At 49.9% G+C, this 13990-nt stretch overlaps 3 protein-coding genes and 1 non-coding gene across 4 annotated transcripts; all 4 read right to left on the bottom strand.

The window, feature by feature from the left end:
• Positions 1-370: 370 nt before the first annotated feature.
• Positions 371-5460, bottom strand: BJX68DRAFT_263796 (putative ABC bile acid transporter; the record flags this gene model as incomplete). The annotated part of the gene is made up of 5 exons (XM_071044782.1): positions 371-638; positions 875-4427; positions 4481-4994; positions 5043-5351; positions 5410-5460. 5 exons carry the CDS (start codon positions 5458-5460, stop codon positions 371-373), a joined length of 4695 nt encoding a protein of 1564 aa, XP_070902468.1.
• Positions 5461-6009: 549 nt separating this feature from the next.
• BJX68DRAFT_t39 lies at positions 6010-6144 on the bottom strand. Its single transcript has one exon. It is a non-coding gene; the product is annotated as a tRNA-Thr (tRNA).
• Positions 6145-6437: 293 nt separating this feature from the next.
• BJX68DRAFT_263795 (uncharacterized protein) lies at positions 6438-8837 on the bottom strand (the record flags this gene model as incomplete). Its single annotated transcript, XM_071044781.1, has 1 exon — positions 6438-8837. The coding sequence occupies one exon, from the start codon at positions 8835-8837 to the stop codon at positions 6438-6440; it is 2400 nt and encodes a 799-aa protein (XP_070902467.1).
• Positions 8838-10602: 1765 nt separating this feature from the next.
• On the bottom strand, positions 10603-12544 carry BJX68DRAFT_207029 (PEX28-32 family peroxisomal membrane protein). The gene is made up of 3 exons (XM_071037658.1): positions 12200-12544; positions 11986-12126; positions 10603-11933 (listed from the first exon to the last, which is right to left on the bottom strand). The coding sequence occupies exons 1-3, from the start codon at positions 12355-12357 to the stop codon at positions 10676-10678; spliced, it is 1557 nt and encodes a 518-aa protein (XP_070902466.1). The 5' UTR covers positions 12358-12544; the 3' UTR covers positions 10603-10675.
• Positions 12545-13990: the final 1446 nt, after the last annotated feature.

Below are 13990 nucleotides of genomic sequence, written 5' to 3'. Positions count from 1 at the left end.
CGGGCTTGGAGATCGATATCCCTGAGACGATTCTTTGTCATGATGCCACCCCGGACGTCGGTTTGAACAGCGAAACAGAGAAGGGTATATCACTGGAGCCAGATTACTTGCAGCGGAAGTCGGAATTCGGGCTATCTGTGCGTGACGAGGAACGCGACGGTTGGTCGGGGGCTTCTTCGCAGGTGTCTGTGGTTGATCCTACACCTTTCCCCGGGTTTGCGCCTCTGCCCACAGTTCTGGGAGCTACCGGTGGTGCTCTTGATGAGAGTGTGAGTAGAAACCCTGTATGCTCGAATCCATGGGCTATTGGGCGTGACCCTGGTAGGGGTGTGTTTACCGTGAATCTCGTACTTGTTGTTCCGACTCAGACTCAAAGTGTCTCGACCTCGATTTCAACTTCCTTTTCTACTTCGGGAATTCGGACACCGATGATTTCTTCGTACGTGGTACTCACCACAAAGTCAAAGTGTGCTAGTTCTGTGGCTGTTGGGTCGATTACTAGCGTCTTTGCTGCGACTTTTGGAACGGTGACTCCCGCGGCTTCATCTAGGGCTTCGTCCCCGACGAGCAGTGACCCAAATTCGACATGGAAAGAAAGTGCGGTGCCTGTAAATAAGACTTCTAATAGCTCGACGGCTCTGGCCAGTGAAAGATGGTCTATGGAGTGCGTTTGGGTTTTGGTGGTGTCAATAAGTGTCGTTTTCTACTGCATTTAGGGCTGTGGTTTGTCGTCTGGGCATCTTATCTCTGGATACGATCTGTATGAGTATTTCAATGAATGGCTGTATCTAATTCTTTCGCAATCCAGAAACAACTTTTCTACTGTATCCTCTTCGTTATCCCGCAATCAACCCTCTACATATCTCTCACATACCCAGCCCTCGCAACCCGGCCCCCCTCCAACTCAACGAAATAATCCGCATCCTTAATCGCCTCCAGTCTGTGCGCTATAGTAACAACAGTCGACTCCCTCATCTCTTCCCTAAGCACCTGCTGAATCTCCAAAGAGCTCTCATGGTCAATCGACGCCGTCGCCTCATCCAGGATAACAATCGAGCTCCGCCGCAGCACCGCTCTCGCAAGCCCAATCAGCTGCCTCTCGCCCTGGCTCAAATTCCTCCCACCGGCATCAACATGCGTGCTAAGCGTCCAGCCGCGCTTTGCACAGATCCGCCGCAGCACCTCGGTGCATTCCTCGTCCGAGTACTCCTCTGTCGGGTCGAGGTTATGCCTGATCGAGCCGGGGAAGAGAACAGGGTCCTGCGCGACGAATGTCACCCGTGTGCGGAGCGCTTGCTTATCGACCTCGGCGATGTCAATGCCGTCGATGAGGATGCGGCCGGATTCAGGCTGGATAGCGCTGAGGAGGGAGAGGGCGAGTGTGGACTTCCCGCTCCCTGTCCGACCTATTAACGCTGTCGTTGAGCCCCCTGGGATTCGGAGGGATATGTTGTTCAGCGATGGATCCAGATGGGGCGCGTAGCGAATGCAAACATCCTCAAAGACAATGTCGCCGCCGAATTTCGGCCACGCTGCTGGGGGTTCGATTGTACCGGCTGGTTCTTGTTCGACGTGCAACAGTTCGTCGACGCGCTCGACGGAGACGAAGTCCATTTGGAGCTGACCATAGGTGCGGCAAAGGCCGTGGGTTGCTGCGACGAAACTGTTGGCTGAGATAAGGACGAAGGCGGCGAGGCCGGGCGTTACGTCGGTGTAGAGGGCTAACACGGTTAGGCAGAAGGTGGAGAGCGCGGAAAGGCCTTCGAAGCGGTAGGAGAGCCAGCTCTGTAACGACCAGTAGAAGTGATCCATGCCCTGGAACTTGTCGACGACTGCGATGACGCGGTCTTGGAAGCGGGGCTCTGCGTGGAAGGCGCGGACGGTTGTCAGGCCGTGTAAGAGCTCGCCGAAGTTGGAGATTAGTGGACTGAGTGAAACCATTTCTAGTCGTCGGAGACTTTGCGACGTTGGCAGGAAGTGGAGGAAGGTGAAGATGAAGGCACCGGTGAGCAAGAAGGAGAAGGCGAGGAAGACTGGCGTCACCGAGGCGATGACGGCAATCGAGGATACCCAGGTAATGACCAGGAATGCGATGAGTTGAAACTGCTCGCTAATATCGCCGTCTACTACTCCGATATCCGATGTCAATCGATTCATCAACCGCCCAACAGGAGTAACATCTAAGAAGCGGAACGTAGCATGGCTGACTCCAATCATCACCTCTTGGAAAAGCTTCTTTCCAGCGCAGTACACGATAACAAGCATAAACAGACGAGCGACTAGCATGGCGAGGGCTTGAAATGTTATAATGCCAAGGAAAGCCAGTAGCCATGGCCGCACGTTCTCGATGGGAGCAGGAAGACCATCGAGGGGGTTCTTAGGAGACCAATCCGTTAGCCCTTGTACTGTTGAAAATGCTGTCGAGGGACTCAAGAAGATCGTCTTTCCAGAGCCAGACTGTCCGAAAACATGAATAGTTTCGTTATAAGCCTCTCCCCACTCCTTGAGGAACCAAGTCTGTGCAACTGTCGACAGCCGGTATATCGTGATGACGACCACTAAAGCACACCACCATCGGTATTTTCCGGCCTTGACGTAATTCCAGTAAACTGCAGCTTTCACGCCCCATTCTGCTCGGTGTTCGTCTTCGACAAACTTGGTTGGCACGGCGGCCGAGTGATCTTCAAGCTCTGCCTCGTCCGTCGCCTCACCATCGCTTAAACCTCCTTTGGGAGAGTCATTGATCTGGTCACCGGTAGCCGACGATGCAGACGATCTTCCTTCCACTCGTGCCCTACCATCCTGTATAAGGATAATCTGATCCGCTAAGTGGCGAACGAGATGAATTCGGTGTGTTACGAGAACAACAACACGGCCCTCCATCAGAGGACCCATAAGGCACTTTTGAACGACAGACTCGGCGGTATTATGATCAAGTGCTGACAAAGGGTCATCAAGCAGTAAGATTCTGGAGGTACTGTAAACTGCCCTTGCCAAGGCAACGCGCGCCTTCTGACCCCCAGAAAGACCAATTCCGTTCTCTCCCACGAAGGACAAGTCGCCATGCTTGAAGTTCGAAAGATCCGGCAGCAGAGCACAGGCGTCCAGGACACGTTTGTAGCGCTGCTCGTCATAAGGAGAGGAAAATAGAATATTGTCTCGAATACTCATGCTCTGCAACCAGGGTGTCTGTGCACAGTACCCGATCATCTCATTTGAGATGCAAGAGGTGCCCTGTTTCTTATCCAATTCGCCCAGAAGCGCTTGAAGTAGTGCTGTCTTTCCAGCACCGACCATGCCGTGTACAACAGTAAGGCCTTGCGAGATCTTTAGGTCAATGTCTGACAGAACAAGGGAAGATTTGCCAGGCCATGCAAAAGAACAACTCTCCAGCTGTAGCGGGGCATCGTCGAGAGATGGTGCAATATTCCTGGTTTCTTTATCCGGCTCAGCCATGAACTCCTCAATACGCTCCATAGCAATAGAAGCGTTGATTAATACAGTGATCAGGCTGGGGATTTCTCTGAGTCGGGATTCCAGCATGGTGAATAGCTGCAGGGCGGGAAATATGATATCAACGCTCAACGGATGTCCGGCCAAGAGAGTATAGGCGTAAAGAGCTACCACCGGAAACAGGCCGCTAGCGAGCATATTGACGATGATGATACCAAGGCTCCAGAGTCTTGTAACAACACGAAGTTTCAGCTCGGCCTCTCGCGCCTCCATAACCTGGCGAAGCCAGTGGTTCTGCCACCCGTACCAACGTAGATGGCGGAGAGCCTCCACAAACTGAGACGAGACTTGAAGCCTTGTATCAGTCGCCTGTCTGCGCACACGTTCTCTCCGAAGCAGCGCGCGTGTAATAAACACATTTATCAACTGCGCAACCAGAACCGCTAGGACTCCCAAGAAGCATGAAGGGCCCAGTACTTTCCAGACGAGGGTTATGGCTATCACCAGACCAATTGGCTTGCTAATCAAAGAGTCAATCTCCCAGAACCGTTGAGCAACCTCATACACGTCACCGCGGAGTATATTGAAGATTTTGCCCATAGAAACAGCTGTTTTGACCTTGTCCTTACGGTTTCCTCGGTCAAAGGTAAGGAAGCTCCAGAGACCAGACTTCTTCTTGGGAGGATCATCCACAATCTCCTCCTCTTGTTGTTCGGTTTCATCACCATTTTCTTCGACACGTTGGTCGAATACATTTTTCCTCAAAAGCGCTTTCTCGTATACCATCATCATCATCTCACCCCGGCTGCGCTCGTAGCATCGTCTGCCATACCAGAGATTGAAGACCTGGGACTGTGCGGCTACCAGCCCAAGCGCCAGTGTCAGAGATGCATAAACCAAGGCGACGCGATTGGACCTGTTTTCGTCTTTCATTGCCTGTAAGAGCTGCTGAAGGAGCAAGGGCGCAGAGAATTCTGTTGACCAGGTCAGCAAGCGTCATTGAATACTGGGGGGTAGATAATCAAACCGCAGATCATTTGCACAATCGAAATCGTGCTAATAATAAGGATATCAATGCCGTTTGCCTTGAGAAGGCGGCCAATGACACTCCCCTGCAGTTGACGAAACTTCTCATGAAGCCTCTTATGCTGGAATTCGAACCCTAGGAACCAAACGTCACTCTCCTCTAACTTTCGCTCCTTGCCTATGGACATCAGTGGCGCCATCCAAGAGACACTGAAAAATTGCCACAGCTTTAGGTTATCTTCAGGGCTTCGGAAGTCACTGGATGGCTGCTGGCCCACTGCGCTGATTTCAATACAAGGGAGCGAGGCCGGGCGAAGCGGCATGATGAGAGTGGCCGCGCAGCCCAATAGAGAGGCCCCAGCAGCAAGCTGGTAGGTGAACAAATTCGAGATAAAGTAGGCATCGTAATTGGCAATGAAGGCAAACTCCATAATGCCTGCAGTCACGTAATATACCAGAAGCAGCTTCGGGCATGTTCTCGGCCGCTCAGTAGCAGCGAGAAGTGCAGTGGAAATCTTGATACACATTAGGCCCCATCCGTTCTAAAATGAGTATCTACTTACCCACGAAGAAAGCAAAGTACAATTAGCCAGATTAGGCCCATCGAGAATGACCTTGCTCAACTCAGCAGCCGACCCAAGTATAGATATTGCCAAGAGAGCTATGACCCAGCCCAGACGATGTTTCGTCTGATCTAGAGGAATCTCGGGACTGGGCGGGAGCTCTTGCACAAATGGTCTAGCCCATCTCGGCCGCTGTATAAATGACAGTTGCCGTAGTCCATAGCTTAGCCAGGCGCTGGAGATGACAGCCGCCGGGAGGAGGGTAAAGTATCCGACTGCACATGGTGATAACCGAGCATTGGCTGAATCCTGTCAGAATAGTCAGTGCTGACGTAACGTGGTATGGAGGCGTTGTCAAGAGGGTTACCCAGATGACTTGGCAGGTGCGCAGTATGCTATATTCCATTCCCGATGGCATTGAGTAATTGTTCATCAGGAAACAGTTTGAGGCATTACTGATGGATGAGGAGGGTGGTTGAAATCCTGAAATATCAGGCTGCAGGCGGGCCCCGACGCCCCATTCGGCACTTCTAATTTAGGCTTAGTGGGGTGTGCGGAGAGGAGGCTGGTGCCACAGTGTGTGCAGCAGTCCCCAATACATATTAATATTAGGGCCATCATGCACATGCGTTATCACATCTACGACAGTAGAATATTCATCATGTTTGAATTCCTGTATTGCAGCTTGGATATGGTTTTCCTTTTACCCTCAAAGGAGCAAACAAACTTGCTCGAGATAGTACTATAGTTTGTCATGATGATGTTGTTACCGTAGACTTTCAGCAGGCTCGGATTTCGGTTCCATATAGCGTAAGGGACAAGATACAACCACAGTATGGGATATCCTATGGGTATGACCTAAGAGGGGTGGCCGACAAACATCTAGAGAAAAGCACGTGAGCAACAATATCGACAAGTTTAAATTTAGAGGTGAAAAAAAAAAAAAAAAAAAAAAAAAAAAAAAAAACGACCGACACGGGGATCGAACCCGCAATCTTGAGTTTACTCCGGGGTAGCTTGGAGAAGGTTAGACAATTATGCAAGATTTTGAAGCGGTGGTGGTACATACGAGACTCACGCCTTACCATTAGGCCAATCGGCCACCAATGATGTCTTTTCATCTTTTTGGTTTGCTCTAGGTAGACGCTTACTTTTGTAAAATTAGTTGAGTAGGTACTCTCTTTACTCCTTGTCTTGTACCAAACAAAAGTCAATTGATTATGTGGTAAGGCTATCAAACTTTAAGAATTATTTAGATGTTAGATAAGTCATGGATTCGTTTCGATTAGTTTCATTTGTCTGAATTTGGTACATGAAGTTGAAGAGAGCACTCGAAAGGTACAAAAGTATATTTCAGCGGACGCTGTCAATCAAGACTCCCAGAACCAGCACAGTTTATCGATGACTAGTATAAACCCCACCTCCACGTTTACTGAGAAACCTCCTAGGCGTTTCAAGTATCTCCAGGGCCGACTTTCGATACAGCAGGATATCTACCAAGGAGTTCGCCCTATAAAGTGCGCATGTGCCATTCTGCTGAGGATAGAAGCTCTGTTCAAAGCCCGTGGAATCGTAGTATTTGACCACAAAGGCCAACCTTTTTCCAGGATCTTGCTCCGTCGAAGAGGTTGCATAGACGCTCGGGTGTCGTTTTTCGTCGTCATAAATCTCAATTCGGATCCAAAACCTCCCATCACCTATGTCAACATGTCGGTCGAGGTAGATAGGACAATGGCCTATTCGAATTTGTCGATTGTTCCCCCTTGTATTGTCGTTAAACGTGTACTCGTACACCTTGTCTCTAAACAAGCTTGCTTCGTCTAGCCAATTTCGCACTCCACTGTTAGGGTTGATTCGCCTCCGGGCCTCGCTCCCCCGGCCAGCAGTCTGTCTTCGCCGCCTCATATAATCGGTCGCCATTGGATCCGATGGAGGAGCTTTATCAAGATCCATAAGTTCCCGATCACATATAGAGTCAACTAGAGATGTCAAGTCTGCGATTTCAGGCTCGAGGGCGCTTTCGTTGACAAGGCGTTTCTTCAGACCCAGTCTCTCCAACCCTTTCCAGACAGAGTGATGAGCTGAAGTCTGACGATCGAGTAATAGTGATCCTATTTCTCCGACAGCGGTTGCTTCCCTTTCGCCAAGGAGAGAAAATGAAGTGAGAGCAACAGCCGCTTCATTGTCGAATAAGTCATGCCCGTCAGAGGTGTTATCCTCATCTACCACCTCATACTTCGGTAAGCCTGGTGATGCTTCCCGCTCGACAGTAGATATGGGATTCAAGGTAGAGGGTATACCTGGGTGTCCTTGCGGCAGGTTTGCTATAAGATCGGTATACTTCCTCTCTCTCTCCTTAACCTTGTCGTTAACAAACTCGGTCAAAGCACTGTACCTCCTGACATCGAATTTCTCATGGCAGCGGACTTTGGATTCCGAGCCACTGCTTGGACGTCGTGCTTGGGGGACCTTTGTTCCGTTCTTCTCACGTCTTGGGAGCGCATGAAGGACCATAAGCAGTCCTCGACTCAAAGACCCGCCGAGATGTTCGATCTTTTCCAGGTCCTCCTTTTCGCCAAGTCCTTTTCGCGCCAGCCAGAGTTTGATTCCTTCATCAACTGTTTCAACTGTCATGGGTAACTCTCCCAGCCTCTCTCTTCTTGCTTGGCCGAGTATAAACCCCATCACACTGCTTGACTCAAAGAAGTAGGGCCGAAGATTTTTCAGACCCAGAATATTAATGCCAAATCGAAGGGCCTCCGCTAGCTTGACCGAGTGCTTGGGCTCATTGGACCAAATCTCAGCGGGAAGCTCGGGGATCCTTATATACAGACGTTTGTCAAATTCCGCTGCATCGTCTAGATATACTGGATACTCGAATCCACTCAGCTCCAACGTATATCTGATTGGGCATCTAAGGGCTTCACGGATTGCTTTTTCGGCACGGGGCCCGCACAAGAAAATGATTCTTGCATGAATCTGGTCCAGCATAGCTCTGTGAGAGTTACCATGACTGGACCTTTTATTACGAGCAAGCATAGCAAGGTCACCGGGATTCAGCTGTGTATGTGCCCTGAAGTTGTATGTCCAGGCTATCACATTATTATCCGTGAATAGACATTTGCGGAGGGACCAGGGAAGGACAAGCTGCTTGATTTGGCTGTCGGTCGGCTCCAAGGGAGTGTCCTGTGCCGCTGATACTTTCTCGTAATCTAGGACGAATCCCAGGGGGGCTTTCACGTTTCCGATATATGGGGGCGTATTGGCTAGCCTCGTATCATCCAGTATCTCTAGATCGAGCTGGAGGTAATCGAGTACCGGCTCAGCTTTCTCCCCTAGCGCTCTCCGCACGGCTCCACAAAAGTCACGCTGGAAGATGGGACGTCTAGATCTATCTGACACCCCCTTTTTCTGCTTTGGGTTGAAGACTGCCCAGTGGCGGATTTGAGAGTCAGGCGATCTAGCCGGACCAGCGTTGGCCTTCGTCCTCAAGTAGGTATCCAATCCGTAGCCCTGGACGAGCGGTGACATGACGTTGAGACCAAAGTATCTTGTGGCAGTAACCTGACCAGTATCAGGATGGTCAAGCATGCCATGATGGCTCCTGAAGGCACGGCAGAACACGGCTTCGAGGATATTGGCTTGCACTTGGTACCATTCGTCGGCTGGTGTGGACTCAGGGAACTCCCACAGGCGGATGAAGCTTGTTGACCTGTGGCCGTTTCCCATCCACAGCACAAAATAATGGAGCGAGGCAGTCGAATGCTGCAGGATGTTCTGGGTATGCTGCGACATTATGCGGCGCCTTGCGGATGTACATTGGCCCACGTACAGCCGCCACCACTGGCTAGAGCGATCATCAGATAATATGCTTGCATAGCCTATGCAGCGGTTCCCAGGACTTCCACTGTTCTGCTGACTCCGGACTTGGGCCAGTATTTGCTGGGTAATCTCTTTGCCCTCGAGTCGCTGAATGGATGGGCTTACCAATCGGAGGAGCGAGGTTGTTACGGCCGCAGTTCCCCCATGCGCGTTGATATGGTTGGTATATGGTAAAGACCTGGAGCCTGGAAGCTTTCCTTGTATGATTTCTTCAATTGTAGTGTTGCAGAGCACTTCGAGACGAGGAAACACAAAACCGATCCACAAGAGACAGATCCTATAATACCACATTAGCATAGATGCTGAGCTAGCTGGAGAAAAGTGCTTGTCCGTACATCGCGTATTTCCTTTGGTATTACAAGCCATCTATCGTCGTCGTGGCTTGGAGAGGGAACCTGAATATTCAAGAGCATTGGATTCTCGTGACTTGCATTTGTCAATGAAGGGACCAGAAACTTCTGCCTTGCCAGAGATTGTCTTTGCCCTGTAACTAGGGGCTTGACGTAGAGTATTTGCTTCCGACAGCGCTTCGTATCGTGCTCTGTCATGCCGCATATCTCACATGGTGGTGCTAAAGGACACGCTGCTCGAGCGTGCTCTCCAGTGGTTCTGCAATACCAACAGTCCTTACAGACTGGGCACGTTGCCATAGTCACCCCGGCGGTAGAGCATTTGTAACAGGCAATTGCGTCCGAATTTGGCAGAGACATGTCTGGTAGGGTATTGAGCTTATATGGTTAGATAAACGAGTAACAGAGTAACAGAGATGGACATTGGAGGTGTTGATGTTGGTGAGTGTTACTAGAGCAAGAGTAAAACGAAGGCAGGGAAATTGAAGGCTCCAGGGAAACGAGTAACACAACAAGAAGATAGAATGAGGCAATTGCTGTCAGAACCTAACAGCACCTGCCTGGATGTCCGCCTGTCTATTTGCTAGTCAAACATAGACAATTGCAAGCACACCAGAAATACCTAGATATCTGGTGGTAAAGTACCAGTACCTATATAACTACTTTGGCCTAGTAATATGATTCATTAAAGTTGGATAGTGTTGGTGTTTACTGGAACAACTGTACTTGAGCAATGATCCCTCAGCATCGTCCAAAGGAGTTTTTGCTTGCAGATTGACAGCGGCGACCAACACTCATCAGCTGGAGAAAGAGTAACACAGTTGACCATTTACTTCTTGTCTTGTAGGGAAATGGGAGTTCTACCAGCAGGGGAGAGTTAAGCTAAAAGCCACCTATGTCCTGTTGTTGAGCATAAAAATTCAGGTGTGCCCAGAGAGAATATTTATCTATAGGCTCACTTCTCATGGTGATTGGCTGCTGCTGCCTAGGTGTTGGGGCCTGGCATTAACCGACATTCCCATACTGTCGAAGAGCCTTAAAGGAAGGGAGAAAGTAATGTCATTGATAAAGGATCTTCTTGTAGTAGTATATGTAGTAATAAGAGGATGCTTGCTGAAGACAAAGAGCTTTGGAGAGATCGAGGGTTCTTATACGGTTGTCAAGTGGTTCTTCGCACCTTCCCCAACATCCCTCGAGTATACTATACTACCTAAATGGCGTTGCTTGTTTCTACGAAGTTGGGTAAATGGTGGATTAGCAGGTAGATTTGAGAAGTCCACGGTTTCTACGGTGCCTGACCTGTCGTATTTGACGACATTATTAGAAGAGGCCGATACCTTTAACCGTGTTTATTCAGAGATATCGACTAAGAATAGCACTTATATGAATAGTGATACGCATCTATGCATCACCGTCGCTAGGTTTATTCTTCCCCTTCTCAGCCGGCATGCTGGTGCGGTGGACAATTCGAACCCAGCGTCTTCGCCTCCACTCGCCCATGATATTCGTGCCAGTATTTCCCTTCTCCTCAATGTCCTGAAACGCCCTCTCCTTTCCCTTCTTTTTCGCCTTCCTCCTGTCGCTCGGATTCTGGGAGAAGCTTTCATAACCTAGTGCAGAAGCCACGTCATCATCGCCCCTGGGTGATAAAATAGACGGCAAGTCCCAAACCCAGCCTCCGATCTCATCAGTGCCCGCACCGCTTTCCGAAGGTGAGCCAGGGACTTCGAACCCAACGCCCGTGATCATCCGCTCAACAACCCACTCGCGGCAATCCAGGTCCAATTCCCACTTTTTGCTTTTCCATGCCCACCCGACCGGTGGCTGCACGTCCTCAAAGAAGCGACATCCCTTGGGTGTCCCGCCTGCAATACGGGAAGGGGAGAGTGGATCATATGGGACGGGGCTAAAGAGAAATGTTTCCCAGTCCTGCTCCGCATACGGAGCCAGAGACCTGTATTGGATCTCGAATATCTCCACTTCACGCTCTTCTGGGAATGAGTCCAATGAAATGTCGCCCAGTAACCGCATCAAAGGTAACTGTGACGGGTCTGGGGGCGCAGGTAGCTCTGACCTGACGCTGTCACCACCAAGGTCCTCTGCAATATTGTCAAGGAACTCTTTGATGTTGGGGTGCTTCGACAGAATCGAGGCATTGCCTCCGACGAGCATGATATACCTCCAGGGAATAAGATGGGAGGTAAGAAACAGGACGGCAGTGAGGAGCGTGCACACGAGAAAAACAGCCGAAGACAATCTCTCGTTTGAGAAGTTTGTCATTGGCGCAAGCGCCGAAACCGCCGAATCGTGCAGGTCCGAAAAGTCAGCCATGGAGTTTTGCAGATCGCGCATGTTGCGAAAGAAGTCTTTAGACGTCTCCGGCGCGGGCTTGATTGTTTTGGCAGGTGCCAATGCTGGTCCCTGGTACGAGTAGTAGGGAGTTATGCTAGATGTTGAGGTCGAGGGTGGCGGAGGATGTCGCGCAAGGAAAGTGGGAACCATGACAAACAGGAGTACAGTCGCGATCGGAAGCACAGCGAGAAGGTTGGGATCGAGGCATATAAAGGAGTAGACGAACAGGAACGAGAATGTATGAGACGGTTGCTTCCAACTGAATAAGCGCTCGACTTGGGTTTGGAATTGAAAAACGATCCCGATTCTATGAAGGTTAGTCCTGATCCGGCGCTTATAAGTCATCATCCCAGACTTACCTCGCATTGAACCGTCGGAAGTTGTTGCCCATCACCGGAAGGCTAAAGGCTGGTCGTTTCGCATCTGCGGGGGCGGACTTGACGCCCACCGATACCGATTCATCTTTAACGTCTTCAACCGGGATGACTTGTTGTAGGATTCTAATCAAAAAAGTTAGTAAGTGTGCAGAGGAATGCATGATAGCAGACAATAGAGAGGGTGTAAGGCGCGTACTTGGTGAGTAGCCTATCCTGCATGGAATGGCGTACACTTGAAACTGATCGTCCATGTCGGTTTGAATTCAGATCATCGGAGTTCGCATTTTGCCTGACTTGGAAAGGTGGAGTTGGGTCGTCGCGGTCGGCGAAGACATCAGCAGTTTGTTTGTCCATGGTGCCTTTCCCAGATTGAAGCCACAGGGGCGAGGTGTTGCCGCATCTCTAGCAGCCGATGAGAAGAGATGTTGGTGGTTGTCGGTCGACTGCTCCCGCAAGCACATGCTCAAGCTCGGGCTGAGCCGAGAGGAGAGCAGTCAAGATTTGGGGTAAGGGCCGTAAGGCTGCTTACTGCGGTTCTGAGAATTACGCACGGGTTTCGAGAATTACACACCATATCATCAGGCCAAAAAAAACTGGTCGCAACAATTAAGAAGGGCCAATCGTAACATTTGTCGTAGGGCACCTATTAGCTGACTGTATAGAATATGTTTGTCTTACTAATAGAACTTCGCATGAAGTCAGTTGAATATCGCAAGTCGAAGTGTATATATTAGCATCTAAAAGCTTGCGCTATGAGCGAGGACTAAACCACGTATATAACAATTATAGAAGGGTCACACACGATTCGTCTGTGACGAATAGTACTATTAGTCTCCACGATGTAAACTTCCTACTAACAAGTTTTACACTACATTGACTACACTGGCAGGTTGTCATGTATAATATGGTATAGAAACAGGTACTAGGACATAAATAACTCAAGGTACAGCATACATATGTCGGCAATTGGAGTTCGACTCAACTCTCTGTATCTTCGAGTGTAAAAGATGATCAACAGCATTTCTGGGTCCAAAATCCGCCCTGACCCAATAGCAATGTATGGTAGTACTAGTAGAAGTACGGAGTAGACACTCCTCTGCCGGCCGTAAGTGCAAACGCTGCTTGTAATTTTGAAATACCTCGAGTCGTATATCCTGATGTACATTGAAGTTTGTGCTGTTTGCAGCCAAATTCCCCAGCATGGCACAAAAAAAGGAGCCAGGGGGCAGAACGACAGTTCAAGAGATTATTGACGGCGTGCTTGTTTACTGCTGCTCTTTTTTCTTTCGGACGCATCTCCTGTTTGCTTTCAGGCAGGCCCCGGAGACCTAGCTTACTTCGACCTGTTTATTTTTATTCTCCTATAATCCCTCTACGCCCCTTCAGGTTTTCTTGTGCTCTCCGGGCGCAACATAGTTCCTTCCTCCTGAGTTGTGGAAGTTTATATACGCTTGTACCCTTTACGAACGCCAAGTCTAGCGAACTGCTGCCCCGGCAAAGTTCCTCTGTCAACTCACCCTCTTCCAACTGTCCGACGCAGGCTATATCGCTCCGAATCGATCATCGAAGAACCTTACAAGCTCTATTTCGCCCTTGATACATCTAGACCACCTTACCCTCCGTGCTATTTCCTGGAACAGAGTGTACTGTTCTTATCCCCGCGATGGACCGTTAACGACCGCTCATGGTCGCGCGACGGTGCTGGTCAAGGCTTTCCTTCGTTAGGCATTGAGGCAATTTTATACCTGAATGTCTTGATGATTGGGCCTTCACACTGATTCCCAACTGATATTTCGTCATCGATTCCCCCCCCCTGGGCGTATTCCCCGCGTCCAGAGCTCCCCGACCGAAGTGTGACCATGCCGGAAAAGCTGTCGGACCAACAGACTGCAGGAAAGGGGCAGTCACGAAGAGTGCAGTCGAGACCGTCCAGTCCTGCAGGAAATGAAAATGCGGCCTTTGGAGGTAAGGGGATCCTGGGATTATT

Source organism: Aspergillus pseudodeflectus (assembly GCF_044049435.1).
Source record: "Aspergillus pseudodeflectus strain CBS 756.74 chromosome Unknown BJX68scaffold_8, whole genome shotgun sequence".
In the NCBI taxonomy this organism is placed as follows: domain Eukaryota; kingdom Fungi; phylum Ascomycota; class Eurotiomycetes; order Eurotiales; family Aspergillaceae; genus Aspergillus; species Aspergillus pseudodeflectus.
This window is presented reverse-complemented; position numbering and strand designations above follow the sequence as displayed.

What these genes read in the sequence shown, in the direction of transcription:
- BJX68DRAFT_207029 (XM_071037658.1), bottom strand. Translation starts at nt 12,357, where the DNA reads ATGGACAAACAAACTGCTGATGTCTTCGCCGACCGCGACGACCCAACT. An exon ending in CAGGATAGGCTACTCACCAA is followed by an intron (nt 12,127 to 12,199) that starts GTACGCGCCTTA and finishes TTTTTTGATTAG; the next exon opens with AATCCTACAACAAGTCATCC. An exon ending in TTCCGACGGTTCAATGCGAG is followed by an intron (nt 11,934 to 11,985) that starts GTAAGTCTGGGA and finishes TAACCTTCATAG; the next exon opens with AATCGGGATCGTTTTTCAAT.